Raw genomic sequence first — 13,941 nt, 5'->3', positions numbered from 1 at the left:
GGCCAAAATTATGAGGCTAACAAATTTTTAAACCAATTTTTTACAAGCTTTCCATTTTCAATATAGCTACTGTTTCTATGCAAAAGAGCTACTGCTCTATCCGCCTTGCCTCTTTTTGCTCCACTTTGACGGCTTATAACTCGATCCCATTAGGGCTTGTAAAAAAAATTTTCAACTGACAAAATTTGTGCAAATATTTTTCTACATTTTTACAGTAAAACATTTTTTAATAAGACTAAGGACAACTTAGATATAAGTCTCTAAAATAGAGTGAATAAAAAAAAGCTAATTTAGAGGCTAACAAAATTTGATTCATTTGTACATAGTTTTGCCATTTTGTTTCCCAATCTGATCTACTTTTTCTTCTCCATAGTCATACTCAAAAACCTAGGCAGATCTTTGCTCAACGAGGCTGACGTATAAACTGATAAGCTTACGGTGTGCTCTTTGCTACGTGCGCCGAACATTATTCGAAAAAAAAAGTTATCAGTGGTTTTTTCTTCCACGCATCGTATCGCAATCGATGCTCTTGCTCCCCTGCTCTTCGCTTCTATTTCGATTCTCTCGCCTGGCTCCCCAAATACCGTACCAGGGGATGTGTATGCCTACTACAGTAACCCGTGTGTCCACCACCATCACAACCACCGACCAGCCGGCCCGGTGTTGGTGGGGGGGGGGGGGGGGACACGAAACAAAATTTGAAAAACGGGCGGCCCGCGCGCACGCTCTTTTTCCCTCTCCTTTTAAATCGATACGTTTCGTCGTCGGTGGTGGTGGTGGTGGTGGTAGTGAGGGACGGAGGCAAAAAAAGGAAGGAGAATTGCGTGGACTTGCACCGGACAAGTCATACAAATGATTGATGGGGTCTATAGAAACCCGTCGAAAAAATTGGAGGAGGAGTGGGCACCGGGGCAAAAATGCTAACGAAACACAACAAAAAAAAAGATTTCGATTGAATCGTTGTTGGTGTGCCCCCCAGCCAGGTGCACCGCCCCCTATTTTACCTCATTATGTCAAGTTGTAAACGAGACGCCGCTTAATTGGTTTATGAGATGTATCTGTCAATTTTAAGAGGAGGCCGGCCCATTTTATGTGTGTATGATTTTTAGGTCAAGCCGGCTGGAGCAAAAAGTGACTAGACTGGCCTCTAAGCCTTAGGGGGGATCGGGGAACCGACAGAGAGCAGTGATTCGGAATGAAGCCGACCAATACAAAAACTATTTAAGAAACAATTATGTTAAGCTTAAAGATTTTAAGGCAAATTACGGCGAGTAATGGTGATCGCTAGCAATCAAAAGATCACGGGTTCGAGTCCTGCCCTAGGCTCACTGGGAAGTGGAGCTATCTAGATTATCGGCCACAGTCCTGGGATCCGACGGCTTAAACTAAAGCCCAGTAGGGGTACCTGACTCCCCGATCCGCAGCGCATAGCGCTTAAAAATTGAAACAGAGCTGGACAATATCCAGAGGCTAGATGCAACCGACTAGTCAACTTTGAAAGGTTATACCTCGGCTCATATTGAAGAAATCAATAAATAAATTACTAGAGCTCTACAGAAAAAGAAATAAAAACATTTTGTTAGTTGGAAATTTCTGTATAGCACAAAAGACAACCGAAATACAGACTGCCAAAGTTGAGAAAGGCTCCCAGCTCTCAGCTTCATTAGAGTTTTAGATTTTCAGATATGAAGTCGATTTCTAACCAAAATCACAAGTATCCTTTGAAGCTCATACCTCCAAAACCACTCAGTGGTGCCCCTCCGGAAACTTTTCGAAATCCTAACCACAAAACCACCAACACCAAGTCGTCGCTTCGAATCAACATCCCAACCTGATTTGCATTTGAAAATGCTCTGGAGGTTAGGGGGCGGCAGATGCGCGATTCTCAAAAGGTCTCCCTTTTTGAATAGAGACGGCTGTCCCTCCTAATCTGTCATGATATATGACTTTTTGTAGCTGGTATCCATGGCTGGCAGCTACATTGATACAAAAGCTCTCAGCAGGATTCTTCTCTGGAGGGCTTTTTCAAAGGGTATGTATGGTTCGAGTTAATGAGATCAAAAGTTGAAAGAAGTCTGCTGCTGCAAAATCTTCCGGCCGCAGTGTTTTAGGAAATGCTCAGACATTTGATACTATTAGTGGTATTTGTATATTGTGGAAATGGAGGGAGAGGACCTCGAGAAAGGCTTCATCATGAAAATCACAGATGCTATAATTGGCGGGCCTAAGTGGATAATTGACTCGAAAATTTGAGATGAGGAGAGAGAAGGGAGAGGCAAGTTCCGAACACTTGTCTCACCGGAAAAGGGATGAAGATGAAACGGAAAGATGGTTGAGGTGGTGGTGGGGGGAGGAGGAGACGATGATCGATTCGGATTGAAGGGCGAGAAAAAAGAGAAAAAAGGGTTCAAAAAATAATAGATGAAGCGTTGAATAAGGTTGAAATGAAATCTGAGAAATAGTGATTTTTGGGAAATTTATATCCATTGGGATTACTGTAACAAAATTGAAAAATGCCTAGGAGTTGAATTGAAAAAGGTTAAACTCAGGAAAGATCTACCAAACCAGAAAGTTCAGGTTTCGCAGTGTTATCATGAATACTGATCTACGTAGATCTACAGAAAAGGCGGGAGTTGAGACTCGTTCTCAATTGATTTCGCACGTTCTGACGTTCATTTTTTTTGGCAAAAAAATTCCCGCATTTTTTGTAGATCGAACCGGGATGGGACAGTCTGAAACCATTTGTGAATAGGTATCTTATGATTCGAGCAAACTTGGACCAGTCTCGGGGAAGGCTTTGTTTAGGCTAAAATTTAGCCCAAGTTCATTCAAACTCTTGCCCAACTCGTATGAGTCTAGTTTAAAACGACACAAGTAAGCACCCGACTCCTTTTTTTTTGTTATATCTCGGTTCATTTTTAAGATATCAACAAATTTTCAATTACAAAACGCTGAGCCAAGTGGGCAAAATTTGGGCTCAGTTTGAACTTAACCTGAACTTTCTTACCAAAACAATCTTGCCCAAATTTTGCTAGAACTTTGCCAATTTTTAATTTAAGTTAACATTTTTGGCAAGAAGCTAGAACCAATTTTTGAGCCCAGAAAATGCCCTACCACAAACTGAACCGGCCAACTCATTTTCCTAAGCTATCACCCCAGCCATAAACATTAATACAACAAACCATTGACTTTACAACGACAGAAAAAAAGTGCCATACTTATACAGCCGGCTGTAAAGAAGCACGTTGCTCTCGAAGGTGCGTACCACCACATAGATCAGGTTAACATGGTGTCATATGATCCCCGCGCGCGTAATAAATCACAAATGCCGATAAAAAAACGAATAAAAAAGCGACGAGTTATGCGGATGTACCTCTACAGACTTTTTTGCTAATTATGGGGTGTGAAAAGAAAGAGACCGAGCACCGACTCTTCTAGATCATATCTTAGTGGGAATAAAGAAAGGGGGAAAATGAAGAAAGAGAGCAGGATACAAGAATTATGTATTCACAGGAACAAAGGCGAATTAAAGTGTCGTTGAAGGGGGGGGGGGGACTAGACAAAGAGTTGGAAAAATTTCCGATATTCTCAGAAACTTTCGCAACAATTTCAGGGAAATTTTTGGCCGCTTATCAGAGTGTCTCGGAAACTTTGGCAATCGGTAATCTACCAAAAAATGAAAAAAAAGTGGCAGTCATAAAATTTCATTTGAGGTTTCTAGAAGTTAGATTTACCTTACATTTGTGTCCTTCTGGAACTAGAACTTCAATACTTAGAAATAAAAAAAATTCGCAATCTTGGCAGAATGCCTGCTTACAAGGCAGGCGTGCTTGCCTAGAAGGTAAAGATAGTTTAACTTGTGACTTCTGTAGAATACCTTCAATGCAAGATATGTCGACATTTTGGGCTACAAATTTTAAATACCACTAAAATTTCCTCTAAAAATAATGCACCCGACTCCTTTTTTTTTGTTATATCTCGGTTAATTTTTAAGATATCAACAAATTTTCAATTACAAAACGATAGCAAAAGATCCAAAAAATATTTTTTCAGTTGACAATTTTTGCATATGACAAATGACAACTGAGATACAAGCTGTCAAAGTTAAACAATAAGTTTCGAAAAGTATCGGTTCTAAAAGTTCAATAAAACCTAATTTGCGGTAAAGCTCCACTAAATCACATGAGCAGCTAAAGCTGTAAAATCAGATAAATCAAATAAATGAGCAATGTTGACAAGTGAGCCGGCTCTCTTTCTCTCTCACCACCAGTCCCCCAGTCACCAACAGGGGCGGAGCCGAGCGCAGACCTCACACAAATACACCGTAGGAGCAACCGTTTGGGGAAGGGGGGGGGGGGGGCAAAGAGGAAGCATTGTAGGGTGAGAAGTGCACACATTAAATCCCATCGACCTGGATACTGTACACAAATATGAACACGAAAAGCGCTAAGTTTAGGAGCAGTAAAGGTTATAATACAGTTAGGAGGGTGTTGCATATCAGTGTCGAGTTCGGAAGAAAGATGGGGCGGCACTATTCCCCTTGTCACTCTTCCCTTCCAGCACTCTATGCGCCCCTGATTTTGATTGACATGTAGACGAGTCGGGGAGAAGAAGAAGCCGCAGGAGAGGAATTGACACGGACTGACTGATAATCGATTTTTGGTTGGAAGAGCAGGAGGAGGGGGGAAGCACCAACTGTTCTTCTTATTACGCAAAATCATCATAGGATATGACTGATGGGCCTGATGACAAAAAGACAAAAAGATGGATATTGGATACGGTTGGGGGAAAACATTTAATGAAAGAAAAATATTTTTGTGATGTGATGGACGGGCTTATAAGACGCAATAGTGGGGGGAAAGACATCTGGTATGGTAGCTATGGATTAAGAAGTTGCGTGAGATCATTGAGAATCAGAAATATAAATTTTGGAAAAAAGTTAATCTAGTAGCACATATCAACTTTTGATTATAAACTTTTCCACAACTTTCTCTTGGCTTTGCTAAAAGCCTTGAACATTGAAAACTTTGAATTCCAAAAGAAAAACAAAACTTTCAAATATTGATTTTTATTCTGAAATTTTTAAAATATTGAGGCCAATCACAGATAGAGCTTCCATCAATACGAGCACGTGGTTTCAGGCTGAACCATCACGGTATGATCTTCAGTAAATGCGGGAATTTTTTGCGCACAAAAAGTGTGACGTCTCAAACTTTCAATCGTGATACACCAGTTGAAAAATCTGCGCCTATACTCCCGCATTTTTGTAGATCACAGAGAGATGGGACAGCCTGACACCGTGAATACGTAAAATTAGTCTACATCTTCCGAGTAGGCCTGCCTGCCTACTTTACCGTTTTTTATCTAGCCTTAACCTTCTAAAGTCAACTTAAGTCCAAAGAAAGAGGCCTACGCTTGCTGCCTGCCTACCATGACTGTGTTTGGCCCTACAAGAGGTCTTTTTTACACTTTTTAACAAAAATAAATATTATTTTCAGATTGAACTAACATTTTTTCACATTTTTATATTGATTGTATATTCAAAAAGTTGAATTATCGTACTGAAATTAGAAACTTTGTACGTTTGCCAAAAACATTTGCCACACGGCCTTGGTGCCTATATGTCGGCCTACTGCCAAAATTTTAATATAAAGTAGGGAAATTGTATATCTACTAGAAACCGTACTTGCCTACAAGGAGGGCCTGAATCTTCAAACTTAAACTTTTCAGAAAAATAATTGAAAATCAAACTCCCGTGATCAAATAAAAAAAACTCAAAACCAGCTCAAAATTCCGATACCCAAGTAGATTTGACCTAACCTATTCAGGGCTGTAAACCCGTAATGTGACTCGCCAGGCGTTCTCTTCCACACAGAATGGGACCCCCTCATAAAGTTTAGGGCACGTAGTCTCCTAGATCCACCATCACTATCACAGCATAACAACTATTCTGGTTGTTACTTGCAATTTTAATCTCGACTCGAAATTTTTGATTGACATGTTAAATATGAAAAATGTACAAAATCTCATCTCCGTGTTCTGATGTGATGGCATCATGGTACAATATGCAGAAAAAAACCGGAAAACGAGTAGAAAAAAAATACGACGAAGCGAAGGGGAGAAAATAAGAAGACGTTTTGGAGAAGAAGGCAAGTTGAAACGAAAATTGAAATGTTTGATTGACAAGTCTTCCGGAATAAGGGGGAAGATGTGGCTGAAGGCTTGAGGCATTGCTTGCTTCCTATTATTTTCCAACCAATAAAAGCACCGTAATCTTCTTATTCGACTCGCCTACTCCTTTTCTCAGACTTTTTGACAAGCGACAACGGATTCGGGAATTCTTTTGGAGCAATATTGGAGCAGTGAGCGGGAAAAGCTGTTTAATAAAAAAATTGGTTTAACTTTGATAAATTGCTTTTAAAAATACAATTTGTGACATGAAACAACTTTTTGCATAATTATATCTGCGCTCAAATGTATCAAAATTATCAAAAAGGACGGATGGTCTTGCACCATATTAACTTCCAGTTAATCAACTTTGACAGCTAATATCTCAGTTGTCGCTTGTTTTATTCAGGAGTTTCCAACTGAAAACATTATCGGCATTTATTTTTCTATAGCTTTGTAGTTTAAAATTTATTGATATCTTCAAAATGAACGGAGTTATAACCTTTCGAAGGGAAGTGGTGGCTATTCTTAAAGGAGTTCTCAAAATTTCCATGCGAATTGTTTTTGGAGAACATTTCAAAAAATAAAAAATATATTTTAATAACTAATACTAAAACTAAATATTTAATCTCAAAATCTGCACAAAAAAACTCAATAAGCTTGACCTCTCCCCGCCGAAGTAATACGGAGTGTTACAGCGCATCCTCCCGATGATATCTGCTCTCGTGTGTTGGTTACGTAATCAGCATAGCCGCGCAACAGACTCTTTCATTACACATCATTATCTACCGAATAAAATTGGTTAATCAAGATTTATGGCAAGTTGCACGGGTGGAATTAATGACTCACTGGGTGGGTAGTTCTTCCGAAAATTGGGTGGAGTTAAAATGAAGTACTAAATTGTTAATTGAAGTATGATAATCTAAGTTTTTGAATCAAAAATACATATAAAAGCTTAGAAAGTTGTTTGTTTACTTTGAAAATTTTATTCTGAAATTCGAAATAGTGCCGGAAAGTCGCCGTCTGCCTAAAAACTTGGAGCCAATTTTAGGCAACTTTAAGGCACAGTTTGAGGAATTTTTAAAGTTTTCAAACAAATCCACACATTATTTGCAGATTGAACAAACATTTTCCTACGTTTTTCCATTAATTACTAGTTCAAAAAGTTGAATTTTGTACGAAACAGCTATGCTAAACGGCGAATTACAATTGTGAAATTCTAGATCCCGAGAAAAATATTCCAAAATTTAAATACAATTTTTTAAAAAGGAAACAAAATTGAACCATGACCAGCACTATAGTGCGAGCAGGTTCAAAAGTATACTGGCCAAGACCGTCTGCCAGTGGACGTACAGGACATCGCCTCCTTCTGTTTCCCAGACAGCCTGCCATCTCCACACTAGTTCAAAGCCAACTACACAGCTAATAAAGGCAGGTGGTATTGTTGCCAGGAAATTGACAAAAATACAGATTTCTAAACTAGAATTCAATTTTGAAAAATAAATTTAAAAAAAAAACCATGTTTTTAAAACTGGGGGACTTTGAAATAATTATGTACTGCGAAACTGTATTTATACGAAAGTACATTGGCGAATTCAAACAGAGCTGCACCTTTCAAGTTAACTAGACGAAAACTTGACTACAAATTCAGAGCAATCAAATTTACAAACAAATAATCAAAGAAAAAGTATACAAAAGAGTACGGAAAAACATGGCGAGACCACGAAATAGCAGTATAGTGCGAATACCAAAAAAAAGTATACTCTAATCCAAGAAATGACACCACTTACAGGCGGTGTGACCACGTCATCACTCTTTGTCTCCCTGACCTCTTTCCAATTTTAGCTCCCGGGAACCGCCTGGGGTCAAATGGTGTAGGGGAATTTATCGATCGGAAATCCAGCGTTTTTATGGCTGGGGTCTATTTGGGCAGTAAATCCGAAGGAGTATTCGTATAGTGTATTAATTCTTTAAAAAAAGGATTGAACATAAATTTTAGAATGTTTAGAAAATTTACTTGATTTTATCTGAAAAATTGCACACTCTATCAATCATTGTTTACCCAGTATACAGAGGGTATCGGCTCAAAAAATCAATGTACTAAATAATTTTGAGATCAAGATAAATTTGCCAAATAGTTAATATTTTCTAGAAGATCACTAAATTAAAAACGTTTATGTTAAAAAAAAACTAGAATATACTAAACATAGACTAATAGTTCTTGTCGACGAGGCGTGCAGAACTTTTAAAAAATTTGAAAATGGATCTGAAACTAATTTTTAAGGTACCGTTGAGAAGTTAGTGCCTGTTTTTTTCAATTTTTTTTATTTTTCAAAAATTATATAAGTATGTTAAGTATTTACCATATCTTGTTCAGCTGCAAAAATCATTATATCTTTTGGAAAAGATAAAAATGTTTCATAATAGATTTTCGGAAAAAAAAATTATTTTGGAGCAGGTATTTTGAGAAAAAATATTTTTCAAGTTTGACTAAACTAAAAATATTCACCCGAGCTGAAAAACGTAAAATAATGATTTTTGTTTAAAAAAAACCGAGTAGTGAAATTTCAGAAACGCCTGCTTTGCATAGATACATTTTAGTTGTTCCAAATAGTTTTTTAAAGTATAAATATGCAGTGAGTGGGAATTTCGTCTCAATAAACTTATACACACGTTTTACATGATCAAATATAATATCTGAAAAACTACAAAAAAATCAGATTTTTCAAAATTTTCTGTCAAGTTTTTGGTAAATCTCAAAATTTCCAAAATCATAAATTTTTGAAAAATTCCAAGAATTGCTGTAGGCTTGAAAATTATTATAGAAAAAAACTGAAACTGTAAATAAAAAAATTTTGAAATTTTTCTTGAATATGCTAATTTAAATTGTTTTTTTTTTAAATATTCTACTTCATCATTTTTCATCTCAAAAAAAAATTGAAATTTCCTATAGCATTCATAATTTGCCTAAATTATTTATAGGAACTCATTCCAAATCCCACCACCTGTACCCCCACAAACTGTTTTGGCAGATTAAGTGTGGAATAACGTAAGGAAACAAATGAGGTGCCGAAATGTAGTCGCCTATGATCTGATATGCACACCAAAAAAAAGAAGTGCCTTCACTTCATCCTCAATTATGCAATCAAAAATCTGTCGTTTGTTTGGTCTCAAGGTCGATGGTCCTCTTCGTCGGAAACCTTTTGAAGTGAGACGAGACCTGTTGTCCAATTATTTGTCGATCATCAACTGTTTTTTTTTATTGTTTCGCCAACACTTCCGAGACTGGTTTATCCCCTGATATTCGACCATAAAATACATGCGGGAAATATATATATATATATATATATATATATATATATATATATATATATATATATATATATATATGATGTACTTCATTATTTCGAATCAAAATTACAAATATTCATAATAAGAAATGTGCGATAAAGAGTTCTACAATCCATTTTGTTTTCTAATTCACAAGTTGAGCCAAAAGTCTAGTGAAGTCTGATCCCAACTTTTGGAACTTTGGAGGTGTCAATGTCGTCGTGTGGGAAGAATGGATGCTTGACAGCGCTGAAAAATTATACAATGATAATTTGCATAGCTTTGTGTACTACACGAGGAAAAGTGTGATTTAATTTGTTTATAGGATTGTATAATTTTGAGCTGGAATTCTTGAGTTTGGACCATCGAATTTTTGCCAATTTTGGAAATTTCGGCAGTTGGCAAAATTGTCAATTGCCGAAAATTTCCAAAACTGGCAATTGCCAAAATTGCCAGTTGCCGGAAATCAGAATTGCCGGAAATATAATTTTAGCCTAAACATGCATTTTAAGGAACAATTTTCCTTTTTCAAGCTCAAAATGATTGAATCCTTGATGGATTTAACGCTTTCTTTCAGAAAATGACTAACTGAATACTAAAAACCAATTTGCAATTTTTTCAATTTCCGAAATATAGTTAGGTTTGAAAATCGCCGAAAATGTCCGGCAATCGACAATTTCTGCAATTTCGGCAATCGCCGGAATCGCCGATTGCCGGAATTTTTCAAAACCGGCAATTGATGAAATTGCCAATTGCAGCGCACTCTTGGTTTGGACTACTGAAGATTTACCGGCCCACTGACGGGAAAATATCCTGAAGTGAGCGAGTGGAGGGGAAATAATTTCGACAAAAATATAAAAGTTTCAAACTTGAAATGGTTTTTTTTAATTTTAAAACATTCGTTCCATAGATAAAAAACCTACAAATCAGCGATGAAAAGTCTAGTTCTGGTCTCGATACTGTTCAAAGTGTGCATATCCTCATCGCTCAGCTTAAAATCAAACGTCGAGATATTCTCAACAATTCTGTCCGGACTGACACTCTTCGGAATCGTCGAAATACCGTGTTGAGTCAGGTGGCGAATGAGAATCTGTGCAGCAGTTTTGTGATACTTGGCAGCCAGTTGTTTGACGATTGGCTCGAGAAGTGGGTCACCTTCCGGCCAGACACCGTCCGGACGAGCAGCTTTTCTGCCTGGTGAGCCAAGTGGTGCGTATGCTGTAACAGTGACTCCGAGTTTTTTGCACAGAGCACGGAGCTCTTGTTGTGGCCAATAGATGTGACACTCGACTTGTTGGTTGGCTGGCTTCACTTCGGCGGCGTCATAGAGCGCTTGAAGCTGGTTGCAACTGAAGTTGGATACTCCAAGGGCCTGAAAATTATATTTTTGGAGAAAGAACACTACGTGTAACTTGAACATGGATAGTTAACAAAATATTGGCAACTAATTTTTCTACATTCTGCTGAAATTTTATAAGTATATGTATTCCAAAAAACGTTACAGCAGCTGACACCCGGTGGGTCTAATTTTGACTACATTTTTTGAATAAACCACTGGAAATTTTCAAGAAAAAATTTAATAAGAACATTTTTAATACAAACTTTTCATCACATGGACGGCAAACGATTTTTCGGGCAAACTGCCTGTTTAAAAATTTCCGCCAAATCGGCAAACTGACAAATTGCTTACCGAATTTGCCGGAAAAAAGGCCAATAATTTTCGAAAAATTGTGGTTTTGCACTTTTTTTTTTGGAAATTTCAGAATTTCAATTTTAATCGGCAAAATTGTACGCATCCTATGAATGTTTCTACATCTGTTTTGAAAAATAAGCAAATCCTTTGAAAATGTTTAATGAAAACGGGAAAAAATTTCAAAAAGACACAGTGTTAAGTGCTTCCGTCTTATAAAAAATTCCCTCTAAACACTTCCGGCAAATTTATATAATGGCGAACGGCGAATCAGCGAATTGCCGAAAATGAAAACTTCCGGCAAACCGTCAAACCGGCAATTTGCCGTTTTGCCGAACTTGTCGACAAAAAAATTTGCCGAATGGCATTGCCGCCCACCCCTGATTCAATTACTTTATGGAAATCGAAATTGCTGATGTTCCTTCAAGACCAAATCTCACAAACCTTAAGCTTTCCCTCCTTGTACAACTTCTCCAACGCTCTCCATGTATCAATATGAGCGATTTCTGTAACAGCAAGCTCTCCATTCTCCATCAATGGAGCAAAGCTTCCCTCCTGATGTTTGAATGGGAATGGGCAATGGATCAAATACAGGTCAATATACTCAAGTTGAAGCGCCTTCAATTGGCTTTCCACACATTTTGGAACATCTTCCGGGGCGTGAGCGGTAAATGGAAGTTTAGAGGTGACGAAGATGTCCTCGCGTTTCAGTTTTCCAGATGAGATGTACTCATGGAGCACTTTTCCAATAATGTGCTCGTTTTGGTAGAGGTGAGCAGTGTCTGAATATTGAAAAAATGGGATTTTCAGTTGTCAAAACGTTGTCAAAACTGCCCTCCAAGGATCAACTTTGCCAATGGTTTTATTCGAAAACTCGAAAAACTGGACACCGTAAAAAATCTCAACATTTGTGTCAAAAAGTAGAAAAATACCTAGAATTTGAATGGGAAAATCTGAAGTTAAAGGTGTGAGTAAAGTTTGTCGGTTTTTTGAAAATGGGTCGTAGTTACCGAATGTAAAAAATGTTGGAAAAAAATTTCAAAATTTTTAATGTTTTTTTTCAATTGTGCAAAAAATTTAATTAACTGGTTTGAGCAAGCCACCACTTTTTTTTTGAGTTTTCCGTTTTTGGCCAAAAATAACATTTTTTAAATCGGTTTTTATTTTCCAATTATTTTTTTGTGACATCTCAAATGGAAGAAGAAAAGAAAACATGACTAAAAAAAAATTATGGTTTCCATCTAGGACAGCACTCACCAATAAGTCTGTATCCAGCATCAAGAGCTGCACGAAGAGCCACAGTCAGCTCAGCTTCATCCTTCACCTGCCACGTTCCCAATCCGAAAAGTGGAAGCTGAGCTCCGGTATTCAATGGAATAGAGTCTACGGTCATTCTGCAAATACTCAAAATGAATATGACCGAAAAGCAGAAAACTGATAAATGTAAAAGGAGAAGCTACGTTTAAACCAATAGATGACAAAATGATAAACAAAATAAATGATAAGAGGTATTTTGTGACCATCGGCAAGAAATAGAGACGAGAGATGAACAAACGGTTTTCGCTCAGTCACAAAAAATGAATGCCGGAAAAATAGAAAAAAGATGAAAAGACCGTAACGGAAAATGTTCAATGATGCGGAGGCCAATTTTCACTTTTTTTTCATGCAAATTCCAAAAACATGACAATTGTTTTTGTTTGTGGCAATGTGAGAACTGAGACTATTGACAGAAATTTGAAATACATGCAGATAGATGTTCATGTGATGAAACAGTAGTAGGAAGTGGACGACGTTGAAATGAAGGACGCCTAGATAAGAGGGGAAAAGTGTTGTCAGATGACCGAAAAGTGGGTGAGTTCGAAAATCATTATTTGATCGTTTGAAGTAATGAAAAAACAACAAAAGACACAAATTAAAAATTTTTAAAAGGTGAAGTAGCGTAATATCGTGCCAAAATTAGGAAATATCATAGTAAAAATTTTCAAAAATTGTTTTAAAAAGTTATATTTACAGTCAAAAAAAAAAAAATAGAAATGCCGGAAAGGCCTTCTGAAAATAAAAAGTTTATTGTTGAAAAATCTAAAAGAAACTTTAAATAGGGCCTTAAAATTGTTGTTTTGTGCAAAAATTACTTTGAATTTTTCACAGCAAACTGAAATTTTCAACGACCGTTTGAGGTATTTTTTAAACTTTCAAATAAAAATGAATAAAAATTTCAGATTGAACAAACAATTTTCTACATTTTTTTTAAATATTTGATTTGAAAAAGTTATACTTTCGTACTGAAATGAACAGTTCTGTACGTTTGCCAATTCTTTGAAAAACCGATTTTTTATAGAGTGCAATTTTTATGTGACAGCCTGGTTGTTGAAATCTTAACTATTATCAATTTGCTATACCGTTCAAAAATTATTTTGAAGTGGACGCTGGCTTCTGCAGAAAAGTTGATTTCTCATTGAATATGTAAAATGATATTGAAACCTGAAACGTGCAAAAATTTTGAGATTAAAAAAAACAATCCCATCCAGAACATAAACTGTAAAAATCTGACAAAAAAAATTCCAAAAACCGGTTGCCGAAAATAAAATGGAAAAAATAGAGAAAAATAACATATGTACAGTATAAATTATTAAATTTCCATTGATTAACGGCCAAGCAACTAAAAGTGTCTAACTAGCCTCTACTGAAAATTAAAAATAAAAATTTGAGGTAAGTACACGATTTCTTAAAATTCCTAAACTTGGGTTCAGCAT

At 36.8% G+C, this 13,941-nt stretch overlaps 1 protein-coding gene across 1 annotated transcript; it reads right to left on the bottom strand.

Moving 5' to 3' along the window:
* Window positions 1–9,542: 9,542 nt before the first annotated feature.
* exc-15 (NADP-dependent oxidoreductase domain-containing protein) lies at window positions 9,543–12,627 on the bottom strand. Its single transcript, NM_001380633.2, has 4 exons — window positions 12,446–12,627; window positions 11,633–11,970; window positions 10,422–10,870; window positions 9,543–9,747 (listed from the first exon to the last, which is right to left on the bottom strand). The coding sequence occupies exons 1-4, from the start codon at window positions 12,579–12,581 to the stop codon at window positions 9,669–9,671; spliced, it is 1,002 nt and encodes a 333-aa protein (NP_001367925.1). The 5' UTR covers window positions 12,582–12,627; the 3' UTR covers window positions 9,543–9,668.
* Between the last annotated feature and the right edge of the window lie 1,314 nt (window positions 12,628–13,941).

This window comes from Caenorhabditis elegans, chromosome V (assembly GCF_000002985.6).
Source record: "Caenorhabditis elegans chromosome V".
NCBI lineage: Eukaryota > Metazoa > Nematoda > Chromadorea > Rhabditida > Rhabditidae > Caenorhabditis > Caenorhabditis elegans.
The sequence above is the reverse complement of the archived record's forward strand: the minus strand, read 5'-3'. Positions and strand labels throughout refer to the sequence as shown.